We start from the raw sequence: 22,860 nt of genomic DNA on the forward strand, positions 1-22,860 counted from the left end.
AGTTGGACCCCATTGGGTCCCAGTTTAAGCCCATTAAGTCCCACTTTGGCCCAATTGGGTCCCAGTTTAATCACATTAAGTCCCAGTTTGGCCCCATTGGAACCAGGTTGGACCCCATTGATCCCCATTTGACCCCCCTTGGGTCCCAGTTTGAATCCATTGGAACCCAGTTTAACCCCATTGGTCCCACTTTGACCTCAGTGGAACCCAGTTGGACCCCATAGGGTCCCAGTTTGGCCCCATTGCAACCCAGTTTGGTCCCATTGGGTCCCAGTTTGATCCCATTAAGTCCCAGTTTGACCCCATTGGGTCCCAGTTTAGTCCCATTGGGTCCCAGTTTAACCCCCTTAAGTCCCAGTTTGACTCCATTGTCTCCCAGTTTAACCCCATTGATCCCCATTCCCCCCATCACCCCCAAGTCCTCCCGTTGCCACGCAACGCGTAGCCCCTCCCCCTGTCCAATCAGAACCCACCTCCCCCCAACCAATCCCCATCACGCATGGGCGGGACTTAGACCCGTCCTAGCCAATCAGCGCCCGAGCCCCTGCAGGAGGGGGCGGGCGGCCCCGTGCGGGCCTCAGAGCGGCGTGAGGGGAGGAAGGAGGAGGACAAAGATGGCGGCGGCGGACGGGGACGATTCCCTTTACCCCATCGCTGTGCTGATCGATGAGCTCCGCAACGAGGATGTGCAGGTACCGGTAACAACGGGAACAACCGGTTACAACCGGTTACAACCGGTTACAACCGGTTACAACCGGTACAACCGGTACAACCGGTAACCGGGGCCCGGTTCTCTTCTGGGGGTGCTCCGCGATAAAAGCGGCGCTCTGATTGGCTGGAGGGGCTCGGTCGCCTCAGGCGGTGGCGAATGGGGAGGGGTGTTGTATGCGTCGAAGGGAGGGGGTGATGCGGGTGAGACGCGCGCTGTGATTGGCTGGTGGGGGTACTGGAGGATAGGACGGCGCTTCTGATTGGTTGAGGGGGGGAAGGGGGCGGGGCCGGCGCTGCGGCCTCCATCGCCCCGGTTCTCTTCCCCATAGAACGGGGGTACTCGGCGATAAAAGCGGCTCTCTGATTGGCTGGAGGGGCTCGGTCCCCTCAGGCGCTGGCGAATGGGGAGGGGTGTTCTATGCTTGGGGGGGGGGGAGGTTGGTTGCGGGTGAGACGCGCGTTGTGATTGGTTGGTGGAGGTGCCCGAGGGTAGGACGGGGCTTCTGATTGGTTGAAGCGCGGCTGAGGGGGGGCGTCCGGTGCGGCGGAGGGAGGGGCTTAGGCCCCCCGGTGCGGACCAATGGGAGGGCTCCTTAGAGGTGCCGCGGCGCTGCGGTGCGATGAGAGGCGGCTCCTGATTGGTCGGCTCTGAGGAGGGGCGGGGTTTCGTGCTCTGACGAGGCTTTATTTGCCCCTGGGGGGGGGTATTTGCCCCATGGGGGGGTAAATCCTGACCCCCCCCCCCATTGCAGCTCCGCCTGAACAGCATCAAGAAGCTCTCGACCATTGCTTTGGCCTTGGGGGTCGAACGCACCCGCAGCGAGCTCCTGCCCTTCCTTACCGGTATGGGGGGGCAATTGCCCCAATGGGGGGGGGTAATTGCCCCAATGGGGGGGCAATAAGGGGGGGGGTCCGAGGGGCTCATATGGGGCCTGAAAACGGGGTTAAAGTGGCCTAAAATTGAGCCATTTTAGCCTAAAATGAATGTGTGTCCCCCCTATGGGCAAGGGCAGTCAATGGGGTGGGGGGAGGGGGCGGGGCTTAAGGGGTGGGAGGGGCTTAAGGGGTGGGAGGGGCTTAAGGGGTGGGAGGGGCTTAGGGTGTTGGAGGGCTTAAGGAGTAGGAGGGGCTTGGGTGGGTGGGGTTTATGGAGTGGGAGGGGCTTAAGTGATGGGAGGGGCTTAAAGGCTAGTAGGGGCTTAAGGGATGGGAGGGGCTTAAAGGCTAGTAGGGGTTTAATGGGTAGGAGGGGCTTACACTGTGGGAGGGGCTTAAAGGCTAGGAGGGATTTAATGGATGGGAGGGGCTTAAGGAGTGGGAGGGGTTTAGGAGGGGTGGGAGGGGATTAAGGTGCCATGGGTGCTGGTGCCGTGTTTCCCATGGGTGCCATGGGTGCTATGGGTGCCGGTGCCATGGCTGCTGGTTCCCATGGGTGCTATGGGTGCTGGTGCCCAGGGGTGTTGGTTCTATGGGTGCTGATTCCCATTGGTACTGGTTTTCATGGGTGCCATGGGTGCCGGTTCCCATGGGTGCTGTTGCCATGGTTACTGGTTCCCATGGGTGCTATGGGTGCTATGGGTGCCGGTACCATGGGTGCTATGGGTGCTATGGGTGCCGGTACCATGGGTGCCATGGGTGCTATGGGTGCCGGTACCATGGGTGCCATGGGTGCTATGGGTGCTATGGGTGCCGGTTCCCATGTGTGCTATGGGTGCCATGGGTTCTGGTTCCCATGGGTGCCATGGGTGTTGTTCCCATGGGTGCTATGGGTGCCGGTACCATGGGTGCTATGGGTGCTATGGGTGCCATGGGTGCTATGGGTGCTATGGGTGCTATGGGTACTATGGGTGCTATGGGTACTATGGGTGCTATGGGTACTATGGGTGCTATGGGTGCTATGGGTACTATGGGTGCTATGGGTGCCATGGGTGCTATGGGTGCTGTTGCCATGGTTCCCATGGGTGCTGTCCCCACAGACACCATCTACGATGAGGACGAGGTGCTGCTGGCGCTGGCAGAGCAGTTGGGAACCTTCACTGCACTGGTCGGGGGGCCGGAATACGTGCACTGCCTGCTGGTACGGACATGCATATGGAGGGGGGGGCAAGGGGGGTACCATTGGGTGTCATTGGGTGCTATTGGGTCCCATTGGCTTCCGATTGGGTGTCATTGGGTACCATTGGCTACCATTGGATGCCCATTGGGTATCACTGGCTGTCCATTGACTGTACTATCATTGGCTACCATTGGATGCTCATTGGGTACCATTGGCTTCCAATTGGGTATCATTGGGTACCATTGGTTACTATTGGCTGCCTATTGGTTGTCATTGGTTGCCATTGGATGCCCATTGGGTACCATTGGCTACCATTGGCTGCCTGTTGGTTGTCATTGGTTACCATTGGATGCCCATTGGGTACCATTGGCATCCAATTGGGTATCATTGAGTACCATGGGCTGCCTATTGGTTCCCATAGGATGCTCATTGGCTCCCATTAACCCCATTGATTCCTGTTGGTTCCCATTGACTCCCATTAACCCCATTAACCCCATTGCCTCCCCTTGCAGCCCCCCCTGGAGAGCCTGGCCACGGTGGAGGAGACAGTGTCATTGGTTCCCATTGATTCCCATAGGATGCTCATTGGCTCCCATTAACCCCATTGGTTCCCATTGGTTCCCATTGGATCCCATTAACCCCATTGGTTCCCATTGGTTCCCATTGGATCCTATTAACCCCATTGGTTCCCATTGGCTCCCATTGCCCCCCATTAACCCCATTGCCTCCCATTGCAGCCCCCCCTGGAGAGCCTGGCCACGGTGGAGGAGACAGTGTCATTGATTCCCATTGGTTCCCATTGGTTCCCATTGGTTCCCATTGGCTCCCATTGCCCCCCATTAACCCCATTAACCCCATTGTCTCCCATTGCAGCCCCCCCTGGAGAGCCTGGCCACGGTGGAGGAGACAGTGTCATTGGTTCCCATTGGTTCCCATTGATTCCCATTGGTTCTCACTGTTTCCCATTGGTTCCCATTAACCCCATTAACCCCATTGGATCCCATTAACCCCATTGCAGCCCCCCCTGGAGAGCCTGGCCACGGTGGAGGAGACAGTGTCATTGGTTCCCATTGATTCCCATTGGTTCCCATTGGCTCCCATTGCCCCCATTAACCCCATTGGTTCTCATTGGTTCTCATTGGCTCCCATTGGATCCCATTAACCCCATTGGTTCTCATTGGTTCTCATTGGCTCCCATTGGATCCCATTAACCCCACTGGTTCCCATTAACCCCATTGGTTCCCATAGGATGCTCATTGATTCCCATTAACCCCATTGGTTCCCATTGCAGCCCCCCCTGGAGAGCCTGGCCACGGTGGAGGAGACAGTGTCATTGGTTCCCATTGGTTCCCATTGGCTCCCATTGGTTCCCATTGATTCCCATTGGTTCCCATTGGATCCCATTAACCCCATTGCCTCCCATTGCAGCCCCCCCTGGAGAGCCTGGCCACGGTGGAGGAGACAGTGGTTCGGGACAAGGCTGTGGAGTCCCTTCGGGCCGTGTCCCATGAACACTCCCCCCCCGACCTCGAGGGCCACTTTGTGCCCCTGGTCAAGCGCCTGGCGGGGGGAGACTGGTTCACATCCCGCACGTCAGCCTGCGGCCTCTTCAGTGTGTGCTACCCACGGGTGTCCAGCCCCGTCAAGGCTGAGCTCAGGCAGTGAGTGGGGCACCTATGGGGTCTGTGGGGTCCTAAAGGGGGCTTATGGGGGGCTATGGGGTCTCTATGGGGTCCTAAAGGGGGTCTATGGGGTGTTATGGGTGTCTATGGGGTCAGTGGGGTCTATGGGGAGTCCTTCAGTGTGTGCTACCCACGGGTGTCCAGCCCCGTCAAGGCTGAGCTCAGGCAGTGAGTGGGGCACCTATGGGGTCTGTATGGGGTGCTGTGGGGTGTTATGGGGCTCTATGGGTCTCTATGGGGTCCTAAAGGGGGTCTATGGGGGTCTATGGGGTGCTAAAGGGGGTCTATGCGGTGCTAAAGGGGGTCTATGCGGTCCTAAAGGCATTCTATGGGGGTTTGTGGGGGATCTATGGGTCTCTATGGGGTCCTAAAGGGGGTCTATGTGGTGCTAAAGGGGGTCTATGGGGGTCTATAGGGTCTCTGTGGGGCGCTATGGGGTCTCTATGGGGTCCTAAAGGGGGTCTCTATAGGGTCTCTATGGGTCTGTATGGGGTGCTGTGGGGTGCTATGGGGTCCTAGAAGGGGTCTATGTGGTCTAGAGGAGGTCTATGGGTCTTTATGGGGTCTCTATGGGGTGTCTGTGGGGTCTATAGGATCAGTGGGGTTAATGGGGAGTCCTTCAGTGTGTGCTACCCATGGGTGTCCAGTCCTGTCAAGGCTGAGCTCAGGCAGTGAGTGGGGCAGCTGTGGGGTCCTAAAGGGGGGTTATGGGGGGATATGGGTCTATAGGGTCTCTATGGGGTCCTAAAGGGGGTCTGTGTGGTGCTATGGGGCACTATGGGGCTGTATGGGGGTTGTATGGGTCTTTATCAGGTCTCTATGCAGCGCTATGGAGTCTGTGGGGTCTTAAAAGGGGTCTATAGGGTCCTAAAGGGGATGTTATGGGGTCCTAAAGAGGGTCTGTGGGGTACTATGGTGTCCTAAGGGGGGTCTGTGGGGTGCTAGGGTGTTTTAAAGGGGGTCTGTGGGGCTCTATGGGGTTCTAAAGGGGGTCTATGGGGTTTTAAAGGGGGTCTGTTGGGTGCTATGGGTCTCTATGGAGGTTCCAGCAGGCTCCAGGCAGCGTGCTGCTTGGCATCCACCAGGGGGCGGTATAGTGCCATGCTCCCTCTGCTCTATGTGTCTCTATGTGTGTCTATGGGGTTTCTATGGGTCTCTATGTGTCTCTATGTGTCTCTATGGGTCTCTGTGGGTCTCTATGGTCTCTATGGTCTCTATGGTCTCTATGGTCTCTATGTGTCTCTATGTGTCTCTATGTGTCTCTATGTGTCTCTATGGGTCTCTATGTGTCTCTATGTGTCTCTATGATTTCTATGTGTCTCTATGTGTCTCTATGGTCTCTATGTGTCTCTATGGTCTCTATGTGTCTCTATGGGTCTCTATGTGTCTCTATGTGTCTCTATGGTCTCTATGTGTCTCTATGCTCTCTATGGTCTCTATGTGTCTCTATGGGGTCTCTATAGGGTCTATGGGGTGTTGCTCAGCCTCTGCTACCCCTATCCCACCCCACACAGGTACTTCCGCACGCTGTGCTCTGATGACACCTAAAGGGGGTCTATGGGTCTCTATAGGGTCTATGGTGTTTCTATAGGGTCTATGGGTCTCTATAGGGTCTATGGGTCTCTATAGAATCTATGGTGTCTCTATAGGGTCTATGGTGTCTCTATAGGGTCTATGGTGTCTCTATAGGGTCTATGGGTCTCTATAGGGTCTATGGGTCTCTATAGGGTCTATGGGGTCTCTATGGGGTGTTGCTCAGCCTCTGTACCCCTATCCCCATGGCTGCAGGTACTTCCGCACGCTGTGCTCCGATGACACCCCCATGGTTCGCCGCGCGGCCGCTTCCAAGCTTGGGGAATTCGCCAAGGTCCTGGAGCTGGAGCACGTCAAGAGTGAGATCATCCCCATGTTCTCCAGCCTGGCCTCCGACGAGCAGGTCTGGGGCCTTCCCTATGGGATTCCCATTGCTCCCTATGGGATTCCCAGTGTTCCCTATGGGATTCCCAGTGTTCCCTATGGGATTCCCAGTGTTCCCTATGGGATTCCCGTTGTTCCCTATGGAATTCCTATTATTCCCTATGGAATTCTCCATTATTCCCTATGGGATTCCCATTGTTCCCTATGGAATTCCCAGTGTTCCCTATGGAATTCCTATTGTTCCCTATGGGATTCCTCTTTTTCCCAAAGGAATTTCCTATTTTTCTTATGGAATTCCCGTTATTTCCTATGGAATTCCCGGTATTCCCAATGGAATTCCTGTTATTCCCTATGGAATTCCTGTTATTTCCCTTGAATTCCCATTATTCCCAATAGAATTCCCATTATTCCCGATGGAATTCCCTATATTCCCCATGGAATTCCTGGTATTCCCAATGGAAGTCCTGGTATTACCAATGGAATCCCCATTATTCCCCATAGAATTCCCCATTATTCCCAATGGAATTCCTATTTTTTCTTATGGAATTCCCATTATTCCCCATGGAATTCCCTATATTCCCAATGGAATTCCTGTTATTCCCGATGGAATTTTCATTATTCCCAATGGAATTCCCCATTATTCCCAATGGAATTCCCATTATTCCCAATGGAATTCCCGTTATTTGCCATGGAATTCCCATTATTACTTATGGAATTCCCATTATTCTCATGGAATTCCCATTATTTTCTATGGAATTCCCATTATTCTCATGGATTTCCCATTATTTCCCATGGAATTCTCGGTATTCCCCATGGAATTCCTGTTATTCCCGATGGAATTCCCTATATTCCGGATAGAATTCCCATTATTCCCAATGGAATTCCTATTATTCCCCATGGAATTGCCATTATTCCCTATGGAACTCCCTGTTGTTTCCTATAGAATTTCCATTCGTTATGGAATTTCCTAATTATTCCCTGTGGAATTCCCCATGGAATTCTCATTTGTTCCCTATGGAATTCACAGTCCTTATGGAGTTATCATTCCCTATGTCATTCCCTATGGATCCCTATGTATCCCATAGGACTCGGTGCGGCTGCTGGCGGTTGAGGCCTGCGTGAGCATCGCGCAGCTGCTGCCGCAGGAGGAGCTGGAGCCTCTGGTCCTGCCCTATCCATCCCTATGGGCTCATTCCCTATGGATCCCTATGGGCTCATTCCCTATGGATCCCTATGGGCTCATTCCCTATGGATCCCTATGGATCCCTATGTATCCCATAGGACTCGGTGCGGCTGCTGGCGGTTGAGGCCTGCGTGAGCCTCTGGTCCTGCCCTATCCATCCCTATGGGCTCCTTCCCTATGGATCCCTATGGGCTCATTCCCTATGGATCCCTATGGGCTCATTCCCTATGGATCCCTATGGATCCCTATGTATCCCATAGGACTCGGTGCGGCTGCTGGCGGTTGAGGCCTGCGTGAGCATCGCGCAGCTGCTGCCGCAGGAGGAGCTGGAGCCTCTGGTCCTGCCCTATGGATCCCTATGGGCTCATTCCCTATGGATCCCTATGGGCTCATTCCCTATGGATCCCTATGGGCTCATTCCCTATGGATCCCTATGGGCTCCTTCCCTATGGATCCCTATGGATCCCTATGTATCCCATAGGACTCGGTGCGGCTGCTGGCGGTTGAGGCCTGCGTGAGCATCGCGCAGCTGCTGCCGCAGGAGGAGCTGGAGCCTCTGGTCCTGCCCTATCCATCCCTATGGGCTCATTCCCTATGGATCCCTATGGGCTCATTCCCTATGGATCCCTATGGATCCCTATGTATCCCATAGGACTCGGTGCGGCTGCTGGCGGTTGAGGCCTGCGTGAGCCTCTGGTCCTGCCCTATCCATCCCTATGGGCTCATTCCCTATGGGTCCCTATGGGCTCATTCCCTATGGATCCCTATGGGCTCATTCCCTATGGATCCCTATGGATCCCTATGTATCCCATAGGACTCGGTGCGGCTGCTGGCGGTTGAGGCCTGCGTGAGCATCGCGCAGCTGCTGCCGCAGGAGGAGCTGGAGCCTCTGGTCCTGCCCTATCCATCCCTATGGGCTCATTCCCTATGGATCCCTATGGGCTCATTCCCTATGGATCCCTATGGGCTCATTCCCTATGGATCCCTATGGATCCCTATGTATCCCATAGGACTCGGTGCGGCTGCTGGCGGTTGAGGCCTGCGTGAGCCTCTGGTCCTGCCCTATCCATCCCTATGGGCTCCTTCCCTATGGATCCCTATGGGCTCATTCCCTATGGATCCCTATGGGCTCATTCCCTATGGATCCCTATGGATCCCTATGGATCCCATAGGACTCGGTGCGGCTGCTGGCGGTTGAGGCCTGCGTGAGCATCGCGCAGCTGCTGCCGCAGGAGGAGCTGGAGCCTCTGGTCCTGCCCTATCCATCCCTATGGGCTCATTCCCTATGGATCCCTATGGGCTCATTCCCTATGGATCCCTATGGGCTCATTCCCTATGGATCCCTATGGATCCCTATGGATCCCATAGGACTCGGTGCGGCTGCTGGCGGTTGAGGCCTGCGTGAGCCTCTGGTCCTGCCCTATCCATCCCTATGGGCTCATTCCCTATGGATCCCTATGGGCTCATTCCCTATGGATCCCTATGGGCTCATTCCCTATGGATCCCTATGGATCCCTATGTATCCCATAGGACTCGGTGCGGCTGCTGGCGGTAGAGGAGCTGGAGCCTCTGGTCCTGCCCTATCCATCCCTATGGGCTCATTCCCTATGGATCCCTATGGGCTCATTCCCTATGGATCCCTATGGATCCCTATGGATCCCTATGGATCATTCCCTATGGATCCCTATGGCTGTATCCCTATGGATCCCTATGGGCTCATTCCCTATGGATCCCTATGGCTGTATCCCTATGGATCCCTATGGGCTCATTCCCTATGGATCCCTATGGGCTCATTCCCTATGGATCCCTATGGATCCCTATGTATCCCATAGGACTCGGTGCGGCTGCTGGCGGTTGAGGCCTGCGTGAGCCTCTGGTCCTGCCCTATCCATCCCTATGGGCTCATTCCCTATGGATCCCTATGGGTTCATTCCCTATGGATCCCTATGGGCTCATTCCCTATGGATCCCTATGGGCTCATTCCCTATGGATCCCTATGGATCCCTATGTATCCCATAGGACTCGGTGCGGCTGCTGGCGGTTGAGGCCTGCGTGAGCCTCTGGTCCTGCCCTATCCATCCCTATGGGCTCATTCCCTATGGATCCCTATGGGCTCATTCCCTATGGATCCCTATGGGCTCATTCCCTATGGATCCCTATGGGCTCATTCCCTATGGATCCCTATGGATCCCTATGTATCCCATAGGACTCGGTGCGGCTGCTGGCGGTTGAGGCCTGCGTGAGCATCGCGCAGCTGCTGCCGCAGGAGGAGCTGGAGCCTCTGGTCCTGCCCTATCCATCCCTATGGGCTCATTCCCTATGGATCCCTATGGGCTCATTCCCTATGGATCCCTATGGCTGTATCCCTATGGATCCCTATGGATCCCTATGTATCCCATAGGACTCGGTGCGGCTGCTGGCGGTTGAGGCCTGCGTGAGCATCGCGCAGCTGCTGCCGCAGGAGGAGCTGGAGCCTCTGGTCCTGCCCTATCCATCCCTATGGGCTCATTCCCTATGGATCCCTATGGGCTCATTCCCTATGGATCCCTATGGATCCCTATGTATCCCATAGGACTCGGTGCGGCTGCTGGCGGTTGAGGCCTGCGTGAGCATCGCGCAGCTGCTGCCGCAGGAGGAGCTGGAGCCTCTGGTCCTGCCCACCCTGCGCCAGGCGGCCGAGGACAAGTCCTGGCGGGTCAGGTACATGGTGGCCGACAAGTTCACGGAGGTTAGTGATGTCATCAGTGACGTCATCGTCATTATTGTGACGTCATCAATGGGGGAGCATCAATGGGGGGAGATGGGAGGATCAATGGGACTCAATGGGAACACCAATGGGACTCAATGGGAGCAGCAATGGGAGCATCAATGGGGAGAGATGGGAATCAATGGGGCTCAATGGGAGCATCAATGGGTAGAGATGGGAGCATCAATGGGACTCAATGGGAACACCAATGGGACTCAATGGGAGCAGCAATGGGGAGCAATGGGAGCATCAATGGGGAGGGATGGGAGCATCAATGGGGCTCAATGGGAGCATCAGTGGGGAGTATCAATGGGAGTGTCAATGGGGAGCAATGGGAGCATCAATGAGAGCATCATTGGGGCATCAATGGGAACATCAGTGGGACTCAATGGGAGCATCAATGGGGAGCAGTGGGAGTATCAATGGGGCTCAATGGGAGCAGCAATGGGGAGCAATGGGAGCATCAATGGGGAGGGATGGGAACATCAATGGGGCATCAATGGGGAGAGATGGGAATCAATGGGGCTCAATGGGAGCATCAATAGGAGCATCAATGGGGAGGGATGGGAACATCAATGGGACTCAATGGGAGCATCAATGGGGAGAGATGGGAGCATCAATGGGACTCAATGGGAGCATCAATGGGGAGGGATGGGAGCATCAATGGGAGTAATGGGAACATCAATGGGAGTGTCAATGGGAATCAATGGGGCTCAATGGGAACATCAATGGGACTCAATGGGAGCAGCAATGGGGATCAATGGGGCATCAATGGGAGCATCAATGGGGCATCTTTAGGAGCATCAATGGGTATCAATGGAGCATCAATGGGGAGTATCAATGGGAGCAATGGGAACATCAATGGGAGCATCAATGGGAATCAATGGGGCTCAATGGGGATCAATGGGAGCATCAGTGGGACTCAATGGGAACATCAATGGGAATCAATGGAGCTCAATGGGACTCAATGGGAGCATCAATGGGAGCATCAATGGGGCTCAATGGGAGCATCAGTGGGAGCATCAATGGGAGTATCAATGGGGGACAATGGGGTGGTCGACAAGTTCACTGAGGTCAGTGACGTCATTGGTGACGTCATCACCTGTGTGATGTCATCAATGGGGGGGCATCAGTGGGGGACTGGTGGGAGAGCATCAATGGGAGCATCAATGGGGGCATCAATGGGGGCATCAATGGGAACATCAATGGGGCTCATTGGAAACATCAATGGGAATCAATGGGGCAGGCCCCACTGACCCCCCCCCTCTGCCCCATAGCTCCAGCGCGCTGTGGGGCCGGAGATCACCAAGAGTGACCTGGTTGGGGCCTTCCAGAGCCTGATGAAGGACTGTGAGGCTGAGGTGCGAGCAGCAGCATCCCATAAGGTGAAAGGTGAGACCCATAGCGACCCATAGAGACCCATAGAGACACATAGAGACACATAGAGACCCCATAGAGACACATAGAGACCCCATAGAGACCCCATAGCGACCCATAGCGACGCATAGAGACCCATAGTGACCCATAGAGACCCATAGAGACGCATAGTGACCCCATAGAGACACATAGAGACCTCATACAGACCTCATAGAGACCCATAGGGACCCCATAGCGACCCATAGAATCCCATAGAGACCCCATAGAGACCCATAGGGACCCCATAGCGACCCATAGAGACCTCATAGTGACCCATAGAGACCCCATAGCACCCCATAGAGACCATAGAGCCCCACAGATACCCCATAGCACCCCATAGAGACCATAGAGCCCCACAGGTACCCCATAGCGCCCCATAGAGACCCATAGAGACCCATAGAGACCCCATAGACCCCCCATGTCCTTCTCCCTACAGAGTTCTGTGAGAACCTGGCCCCCGACTGCCGCGAGGCTGTGATCATGGGGCAGATCCTGCCCTGCATCAAGGTAAGGCCCCTATGGGGCACCCTATAGCACCCTATGGACACCCTATAGCAGCCTATGGGCACCCTATAGCGCCCTATGGGCACCTTATAGCACCCTATGGGGCACCCTTTTTGGGGGGGGGGGGTGATGGGGTCCTATGGGGGTGTTCTCACACCCATGGGTGTCCCTTTGCTGCTGCCCCATTGATTCCACCCCATTGCTGCTGCCCCATTGCCACCCCATTGATACTACCCCATTGCCACCCCATTGCTGCCCCATTGATTGTGCCCCATTGCTTCCCTATTGATGCCCCATTGATACCACCCGGTTGCTGCCCCATTGCCACCCCACTGATGCCCCATTGCTGCCCCATTGTTGCCCCATTGCTGCCTCATTGCCTCCCCATTGCCACCCCATTGCTCTCCCATTGCTGCCCCATTGCTACCCCATTGATTCCACCCCATTGATTCCACCCCATTGATTGCTGCCCCATTGATTCCACCCCATTGATTCTTCCCCATTGCTACCCCATCGATTGCCACCCCATTGATTCCGCCCCATTGATTCCACCCCATTGATTCTGCCCCATTGCTACCCCATTGATTCTGCCCCATTGCTACCCCATTGATTCTACCCCATTGCCACCCCATTGCTGCCCCATTGATACCACCCCATTGATTCTGCCCCATTGATTCCACCCCATTGCCACCCCATTGATTCCACCCCATTGATTCTTCCCCATTGCTACCCCATTGATTCCACCCCATTGATTCCACCCCATTGATTCTTCCCCATTGCTACCCCATTGATTGCTGCCCCATTGATTCTGCCCCATTGATACCCCATTGATTGCCACCCCATTGATTCTGCCCCATTGGTTCCACCCCATTCCTGCTCCATTGATTCTGCCCCATTGATTCTGCCCCATTGATTCCACCCCATTGACTCCGCCCCACTGACTCTGCCCCACTGACTCTACCCCACTGACTCTGCCCCATTGCCACCCCATTGATTCCACCCCATTGATTCCACCCCACTGACTCTGCCCCATTGATTGTGCCCCATTGATTGTGCCCCATTGCTGCCCCACAGGAGCTGGTGTCAGATGCCAACCAACACGTGAAGTCAGCTCTGGCCTCAGTCATCATGGGCCTGTCCCCGATCCTGGGCAAGGACAACACAGTCGAGCACCTGCTGCCCCTGTTCCTGGCCCAGCTCAAGGACGAGGTGGGATCTATGGGGCTCTATGGGGCACTATGGGGTGTCTATGGGGCGCTATGGGGTCTATGGGGTGTCTATAGGGCTCCATTGGGGTCTATGGGGCTCCAGTCGAGCACCTGCTGCCCCTGTTCCTGGCCCAGCTCAAGGACGAGGTGGGATCTATGGGGCACTATGGGGTCTATGGGTGTCTATGGGGTGCTATGGGTCTCTATGGGGCGCTATATGGGGTCTATGGGGGTCTATGGGGTCCATTGGGGTCTATGAGGCTCCAGTCGAGCACCTGCTGCCCCTATTCCTGGCGCAGCTCAAGGACGAGGTGGGATCTATGGGGCTCTATGGGGTGTCTATGGGGTGTCTATGGGGGGCTATGGGGTGTCTATGGGGCTCCATTGGGGTCTATGGGGCTCCAGTCGAGCACCTGCTGCCCCTATTCCTGGCCCAGCTCAAGGACGAGGTGGGTGCTATGGGGCGCTATGGGGTGCTATGGGGTGTCTATGGGGCGCTATGGGGTGCTATGGGGTGTCTATGGGGTCTATGGGGCTCCAGTCGAGCACCTGCTGCCCCTATTCCTGGCCCAGCTCAAGGACGAGGTGGGATCTATGGGGCTCTATGGGGTCTATGGGGTGTCTATGGGGCGCTATGGGTCTCTATGGGGTCTATGGGGTGTCTATGGGGTGCTATGGGGTCTATGGGGCTCCATTGGGGTCTATGGGGCTCCAGTCGAGCACCTGCTGCCCCTGTTCCTGGCGCAGCTCAAGGACGAGGTGGGATCTATGGGGCTCTATGGGGCGCTATGGGTCTCTATGGGGTGTCTATAGGGCGCTATGGGGTGCTATGGGGTGTCTATGGGGTCTATGGGGCTCTATTGGGGTCTATGGGGCACCAGTCGAGCACCTGCTGCCCCTGTTCCTGGCCCAGCTCAAGGACGAGGTGGGAACTATGGGGATCTATGGGGCACTATAGGGTGTCTATGGGGCTCCATTGGGGTCTATGGGGTGTCTATGGGGTGCTATGGGGCACCACTCAAGCACCTCCTGCTCCTCCCTTTAAGTACCTATAGGACGCCTTAGAACCATTAGGGACCCCTCTAAGCACCTTAAGGACCCCATAGGACCCCATTAAGCCCAGGGCTGCCCGTTGCAGTGCCCGGAGGTTCGCCTGAACATCATCTCCAACCTGGACTGTGTGAATGAGGTCATTGGGATCAGGCAGCTCTCCCAGTCCCTGCTCCTGCCGGACCCCTTAGGGCCCCTATAACCACCTTAAGGACCCCTTAGGACCCCTTTAAGCTCCTTAAGGACCCCTTTAACCACCTTAAGGACCCCTTAGGACCCCTTTAAGCACCTTAAGGACCCCTTAGCACCCCCTTAAGCACCTTAAGGACCCCTTTAAGCACCTTAAGGACCCCATTAGGACCCCTTTAAGCCCCATTAGGGCCCCTTTAAGCACCTTAAGGACCCCATAGGACCCCATTAAGCCCCCATAGGACCCCATTAAGCCCCGGGCTGCCCCTTGCAGTGCCCGGAGGTTCGCCTGAACATCATCTCCAACCTGGACTGTGTGAACGAGGTCATTGGGATCAGGCAGCTCTCCCAGTCCCTACTTCCGGCCATAGTGGAACTGGCCGAGGATGCCAAGTGGCGAGTGCGGCTGGCGATCATTGAGTACATGCCCCTGCTGGCAGGGCAACTGGTACCTAACTGGGAGCACTGGGAGCACTGGGATCACTGGGATAGCATTGGGATAACACTGGGATAACTGGGATAACATAGGGATGATGATGGGGTGATGATGGGATAACAGTGGGATAGCATTGGGATAACTCACGATCATTGAGTACATGCCCCTGCTGGCAGGGCAACTGGTACCTAACTGGGAGCACTGGGATCACTGGGATAGCATTGGGATAACTGGGATAACACTGGGATAACTGGGATAACAGTGGGATAGCATTGGGATAATGATGGGGTAATGATGGGATAACAGTGGGATAGCATTGGGATAACTCGTGATCATTGAGTACATGCCCCTGCTGGCAGGGCAACTGGTACCTAACTGGGAGCACTGGGATAACACTGGGGTAACACTGGGATAACAATGGGATAACAGTGGGATAACAGTGAGATAGCAGTGGGATAATGATGGGGTAATGATGGGATAACAGTGGGATATAATGGGATACAATGGGGTGCAATGGGATGCAATGGGATAACAGTGGGATATAATGGGATACAATGGGATGCAATGGGATAACAGTGGGATATAATGGGATACAATGGGATACAATGGGATACAATGGGATACAATGGGATATAATGGGATACAATGGGATACAATGGGATAACAGTGGGATACAATGGGATAACAGTGGGATATAATGGGATAACAGTGGGATACAATGGGATGCAATGGGATATAATGGGATGCAATGGGATACAATGGGATACAATGGGATACAATAGGATAACAATGGGATGCAATGGGATACAATGGGATACAATGGGATAACAGTGGGATACAATGGGATAACAATGGAATACAATGGGATACAATAGGATAACAATGGGATGCAATGGGATATAATGGGATACAATGGGATGCAATGGGATATAATGGGATAACACTGGGATAACCCCCCCAGGGTGTGGAGTTCTTCGATGAGAAGCTCAACTCGCTCTGCATGGCCTGGCTGGTTGACCACGGTGAGGCACTGGTTTATACTGGTTTGTACTGGGCCAGACTGGTTTAGACTGGGCCAGACTGGTTTATACTGCTATAACTGGTTTAGACTGGTTTAGATTGGTTTATACTGGTATAACTGGTCCATACTGGTTTATACTGTTTTATACCGCTATAAGTGGTCCATACTGGTTTATAATGGTTTATAATGGTTTATACTTGTCTTTAATACTATACCTGGTCTATACTGGTTTATACTGGTATATACCGCTATAACTGGTTTATACCAGTTTATACCGCTATAACTGGTCCATACTGGTTTATACTGGTTTATACATCTATAACCAGTCCATACTGGTCTATACTGGTTTATACTGGTTCATACTGGTTTATACTGGTTTACACTGATTTATACCTCTATAACCAGTCCATACTGTTTTATATTGGTTTATGCCTCTATAACCAGTCCATACTGGTTTATACTTGTTTATGCCTCTATAACTGGTATACTGGTTTATACTGATCTATACTGGTTTATACTGGTTTATACCCCTATAACCAGTCCATACTGGTTTATATGGTTTATACTGGTTCATACTGGTTTATACTGGTTTACACTGATTTATACCTCTGTAACCAGTCCATACTGGTTTATACTGGTTTATGCCTCTATAACCGGTCCATACTGGTTTATACTGGTCCATCCTGGTTTATACTGGTTTATGCCTCTATAACTGGTCCATACTGGTTTATACCTCTATAACCAGCCCATACTGGTCCATACTGGTTCATACTGGTTTATACTGGTTTATGCCTCTATAACAGGTCCATACTGGTTTATACTGGTTTATGCCTCTATAACTGGTTCATACTGGTTTATACCTCTATAACTGGTTCATACTGGTCCATACTGGTTCATACTGGTCCATACTGGTTCATACTGGTTTATACTGGTCCATACTGGTTCATACTGGTTTATACTGGTCTCTCCCCAGTGTACGCCATCCGGGAGGCCGCCACCAGTAACCTACGCAAACTGGTGGAGCGCTTCGGGCCAGGCTGGGCCCAGGGAACCATCGTACCCAAGGTGCTGGCCATGGCTGGGGACCCCAATTACCTGCACCGCATGACCACCCTCTTCTGCATCAATGTAGGTGATGGGGACCCTATATGGGTCATGGGGACCCTATATGGGTGATAGGGACACCCCTATATGGGTGATGGGAACCATCCCTATATGGGTGATGGGGACCCTATATGGGTGATGGGGACCCTATATGGGTGATGGGGACCCTATATGGGTGCTGGGGACCCTATATGGGTGCTGGGGACCATCTATGGGTGATAGGGACCCTATATGGGTGATGGGGACCCTATATGGGTGATAGGGACCCCTATATGGGTGATAGGGACACCCCCATATGGGTGCTGAACACCCTACTATGGGTGCTGGGGACCCCAATTACCTGCACCGCATGACCACCCTCTTCTGCATCAATGTAGGTGCTGGGGACCCTATATGGGTGATAGGGACCCTATATGGGTGATGGGGACCGTCTATAGGTGCTGAGCCACCCCTATAGGTGCTGAGCACCCCCATTTATGGGTGCTGGGGACCCCTATATGGGTGCTGAGCATCCTACTATGGGTGCTGGGAGTCACCTATGGGTGCTGGGGACACCCCTATATGGGTGATGGGGACCCCCATCTATGGGTGCTGAGCCATCCTACTATGGGTGCTTGGAGTCATCTATGGGTGATGGGGACCCTATATGGGTGATGGGGACCATCTATGGGTGATGGGAACCATCCCTATATGGGTGATGGGGACACCCCTATATGGGTGATGGGGACCCCCATGTATGGGTGATGGGGACCCCACTATGGGTGCTGAAGCCCCCTGCTCCTTACTCCCACTGCATTGGGACCCCATAGAACTCCATTATAACCCCATAGACACCACAAAGACACCACATAGACACCACATAGCACCCCATAAACACCCATAGCCCCCATAGCACCCCAAAGACACCCCATACACACCCATAGACACCCAATAGCACCCCATAGACACCCCATAGCACCCCATAGACCCCCATAGACACCCCATAGACACCCCATAGACACCCCATAGCACCCCATAGACACCCATAGACACCCCATAGACACCCCATAGCACCCCATAGACACCCATAGACACCCCATAGACACCCATAGCACCCCATAGACACCCATAGACACCCCATAGACACCCATAGCACCCCATAGACACCCCATAGACACCCATAGACACCCATAGACACCCCATAGAGCCCATTGGTGCCGGTGCAGGTGCTGTCGGAGGCCTGTAGGCCGGAGCTGACGTCGCAGCAGCTGCTGCCCACAGTGCTGCGCATGGCCCATAGCCCCCATAGACACCCCATAGACACCCCATAGACACCCCATAGACACCCATAGACACCCATAGACACCCCATAGACACCCATAGCACCCCATAGACACCCCATAGACACCCCATAGACACCCATAGCACCCCATAGACACCCCATAGACACCCCATAGACACCCCATAGCACCCCATAGACACCCCATAGACACCCCATAGCACCCCATAGACACCCATAGACACCCATAGACACCCATAGACACCCCATAGAGCCCATTGGTGCCGGTGCAGGTGCTGTCGGAGGCCTGTGGGCCGGAGCTGACGTCGCAGCAGCTGCTGCCCACAGTGCTGCGCATGGCCCATAGCCCCCATAGCACCCCATAGACACCCCATAGCACCCCATAGACACCCCATAGACACCCATAGACACCCCATAGCACCCCATAGACACCCATAGCACCCCATAGCACCCCATAGACACCCCATAGACACCCCATAGACACCCCATAGACACCCATAGCACCCCATAGACACCCATAGCACCCCATAGACACCCCATAGACACCCCATAGCCCCCCATAGACACCCATAGCACCCCATAGACACCCCATAGAGCCCATTGGTGCCGGTGCAGGTGCTGTCGGAGGCCTGTGGGCCGGAGCTGACGTCGCAGCAGCTGCTGCCCACAGTGCTGCGCATGGCCCATAGCCCCCATAGCACCCCATAGACACCCCATAGCACCCCATAGACACCCATAGCACCCCATAGACACCCCATAGACACCCCATAGCACCCCATAGACACCCCATAGCACCCCATAGACACCCCATAGACACCCATAGACACCCATAGACACCCCATAGACACCCATAGCACCCCATAGACACCCCATAGACACCCATAGCACCCCATAGACACCCCATAGACACCCCATAGACACCCCATAGAGCCCATTGGTGCCGGTGCAGGTGCTGTCGGAGGCCTGTGGGCCGGAGCTGACGTCGCAGCAGCTGCTGCCCACAGTGCTGCGCATGGCCCATAGCCCCCATAGCACCCCATAGACACCCCATAGCACCCATAGCACCCCATAGACACCCATAGACACCCATAGACACCCATAGACACCCCATAGCACCCCATAGACACCCATAGACACCCATAGACACCCCATAGACACCCATAGAGCCCATTGGTGCCGGTGCAGGTGCTGTCGGAGGCCTGTGGGCCGGAGCTGACGTCGCAGCAGCTGCTGCCCACAGTGCTGCGCATGGCCCATAGCCCCCATAGCACCCCATAGACACCCCATAGCACCCCATAGCACCCCATAGACACCCCATAGACACCCATAGACACCCCATAGCACCCCATAGACACCCATAGACACCCCATAGCACCCCATAGACACCCCATAGCACCCCATAGCACCCCATAGACACCCATAGACACCCCATAGACACCCCATAGACACCCCATAGACACCCATAGACACCCATAGCACCCCATAGACACCCCATAGACACCCCATAGACACCCCTTAGCACCCCATAGACACCCCATAGACACCCCATAGACACCCATAGCACCCCATAGACACCCCATAGACCCCCATAGACACCCCATAGACACCCCATAGAGCCCATTGGTGCCGGTGCAGGTGCTGTCGGAGGCCTGTGGGCCGGAGCTGACGTCGCAGCAGCTGCTGCCCACAGTGCTGCGCATGGCCCATAGCCCCCATAGCACCCCATAGACACCCATAGCACCCCATAGCACCCCATAGACACCCATAGCACCCCATAGACACCCCATAGACACCCCATAGAGCCCATTGGTGCCGGTGCAGGTGCTGTCGGAGGCCTGTGGGCCGGAGCTGACGTCGCAGCAGCTGCTGCCCACAGTGCTGCGCATGGCTGGGGATGCTGTGGCCAACGTGCGCTTCAATGTGGCCAAGTCCCTGCAGCGGCTGGGGCCTCTGCTGGACCCTGGGTAAGTGCTGGTGGGGGGGACATATGGAACCCTATAGATCCTATGGGGCAGCCCGTAGAACCCTATGGAACCTATGGGGCACCCTATGGAATGTGTGGGGCACACTATGGAACATATAGAATGTATAGGGCATCCTATAGAATATATGGGGCATCCTATGGAACATATAGAGCATCCTATAGAACATATAGAATGCATAGAACATCCTGTAGAACGCATAGAGCATCCTATAGAACATATAGGGCATCCTATAGAATGTACGGAACACATAAAATGTATAGAGCATCATATAGAACATATAGGGCATCATATGGAACATATAGAATGTATAGAGCATCCTATAGAATGTACAGGGTATCATATGGAACACATAGAACCTATAGAGCATGCTATAGAACATATAGGGCATGCTACGGCACCTATAGAGCATTCTATAGAATGTATAGGACACCCTATGGAACATATAGGACGTATAGAGCATTGTATAGAACATATAGGGCACCCTATGGAATGTATAGAACATATAGCACCTATAGAACACATAGAGCATTCTATAGAACGTATAGGGCATGCTATGGAGCATATAGAACATATAGGACATCCTATAGAACGTACAGGGCATCATGTGGAACACATAGAATGGGTAGAGCATCTTATAGAACATATAGGACATCCTATGGAACATATAGAACATATAGCACCTATAGAGCATCCTAGAGCACATAGAGAACATATAGGGCACCCTATAGAACCTATAGGGCACCCTAAAGCATGTCTGGGGCACTTTATAGAACACTCTATAGCACCTATAGCACATGTAGAGCATCCTATGGAACCTATAGAACCTATAGGGCACCCTAGAGCAGCCCTACATAGCCCTATTGACCCCCATAGACCCCATTGAGCCCCATAGCCCCCATGGGTCACCTGCCCCCATAGGACCCTGCAGGCTGAGGTGAAGCCTGTGCTGGAGAAGCTGACCCAGGACCAGGACGTGGATGTCAAGTACTTTGCCCAGGAGGCACTGACGGGTATGGGGCTATAGGGGATATAGGGACATATAGGGGCTATGGGGGGTATAGGGGGTATAGGGACCTATAGGGGTCTATGGGGGGTATGGGGGGTATAGGGGATATAGGGGGTATGGGGGGTATAGGGGGTATGGGGCCTATGGGGGGAATAGGGGGTATGGGGAGTATGGGGGGTATAGGGGGGTGTGGGGGTTATGGGGGGCTATAGGGTTCTATAGGGGATATAGGGGCAATGAGGGTTATTGGGGTAATGGGGGCAATAGGGGTAATGACAGTCGGGGGCTGTAGGCATCTATAGGGGGTATAGAGGGTATAGGGGGAATGGGGCAATAGGGGTAATGGGGGATATAGGGGGGATAATGGGGGGATATAGGGGTCTATAGGGGTAATGGGGGCAATGGGGGGTAATGGGGGTAATGACAATGGGGGGCTATAGGGGATATAGGAGCTATGGGGCACTATAGGGATCTATAGGGGCAATGGGCTTCAATGGGGGCCTATAGGGGTCAATGGGGTCTATAGGGATCTATAGGGGGTCACATAAGGACACAAGGGGGGTCACATGGTCACTGACGATGACCTCTGACCCCCCCCATTCTCTCCCCCCTCAGTGCTGGCGCTCGCCTGACCACGCCCCCTCCCTCCCCCCTCCTCCCCCTCCCCCCCCCGCATGTGCCATTGGCCCCGCCCCCCTCGTGACGTCACCGTTCATTCATTAAACGAGGTTCTATGTCCACGCAACGTTATCAATGGGGGGCGGGGCTTAAAGGGGAGGGGGCGGAGCTAAGGGAAGGGGCGGGGCTAAAGGGGAGGGGGCGGAGCCACGGGAACATCCGGGTCCTTATGGGGGGGGTGGGTATAGGGGGGGTGTTAAGGGAACCAATAGGGACACAGAGCTCCCTCTTCCGCTGCTGTGATTGGCCCTCAGCTCCTGCGCTCTGATTGGCCGCCGCTCGATCACGTGGTGTCTGTAAGAGGCCGCCTGGCCCTTTAATACCCCCCATAGCTCCGCCCCCTGGTGACGTCACAGGTTGCCTGGCAACGGAGGCTTAGCCCCTCCCACCCTCGCAGCCATCCGCGCATGCGCAGTGGCGTCTCCCTGCGCTCGTCCGTCCTATAGCCCCATATAGAGCCCCATAGGGTCCTATGGGGCCTGCGCTGCCCCATAGCGCCCCCTATGGCCCTTCCGCTGCCCCATAGACCCTCCTATACCCTCTATAGCCCCTCCTATATACCCTATAATGCCCTATAGCCCTTCCCCCTATAGACACTCCTTTTCCCCCTATGGCCCCTCCTCTTCCCCCTATAGCCCCTCCCCTTCCCCCATACCGCCGCTCCTTCCGCTTATAGCCCCGTTTCCCCC

General features: G+C 54.7%; 1 protein-coding gene across 1 annotated transcript; it reads left to right on the forward strand.

Annotated features, from left to right (window-relative positions):
- Window positions 1-534: 534 nt before the first annotated feature.
- Window positions 535-22,231, forward strand: LOC115945337 (serine/threonine-protein phosphatase 2A 65 kDa regulatory subunit A alpha isoform). The gene is made up of 15 exons (XM_034072288.1): window positions 535-692; window positions 1,464-1,554; window positions 2,688-2,788; window positions 4,196-4,428; window positions 6,238-6,385; window positions 10,122-10,277; window positions 11,573-11,687; window positions 12,148-12,218; window positions 13,290-13,424; window positions 14,937-15,110; window positions 16,060-16,120; window positions 17,093-17,247; window positions 20,324-20,466; window positions 21,406-21,497; window positions 22,109-22,231. The coding sequence occupies exons 1-15, from the start codon at window positions 615-617 to the stop codon at window positions 22,123-22,125; spliced, it is 1,770 nt and encodes a 589-aa protein (XP_033928179.1). The 5' UTR covers window positions 535-614; the 3' UTR covers window positions 22,126-22,231.
- Window positions 22,232-22,860: the final 629 nt, after the last annotated feature.

The sequence above is a fragment of the Melopsittacus undulatus genome, chromosome 26 (genome assembly GCF_012275295.1).
Source record: "Melopsittacus undulatus isolate bMelUnd1 chromosome 26, bMelUnd1.mat.Z, whole genome shotgun sequence".
NCBI classification, from domain to species: domain Eukaryota; kingdom Metazoa; phylum Chordata; class Aves; order Psittaciformes; family Psittaculidae; genus Melopsittacus; species Melopsittacus undulatus.

Coding starts and splice junctions, on each gene's coding strand:
- LOC115945337 (XM_034072288.1), top strand. CDS start 615: ATGGCGGCGGCGGACGGGGACGATTCCCTTTACCCCATCGCTGTGCTG. Junction 12,219..13,289: donor AGATCCTGCCCTGCATCAAG/GTAAGGCCCCTA, acceptor GCTGCCCCACAG/GAGCTGGTGTCAGATGCCAA. Junction 15,111..16,059: donor CCCTGCTGGCAGGGCAACTG/GTACCTAACTGG, acceptor TAACCCCCCCAG/GGTGTGGAGTTCTTCGATGA.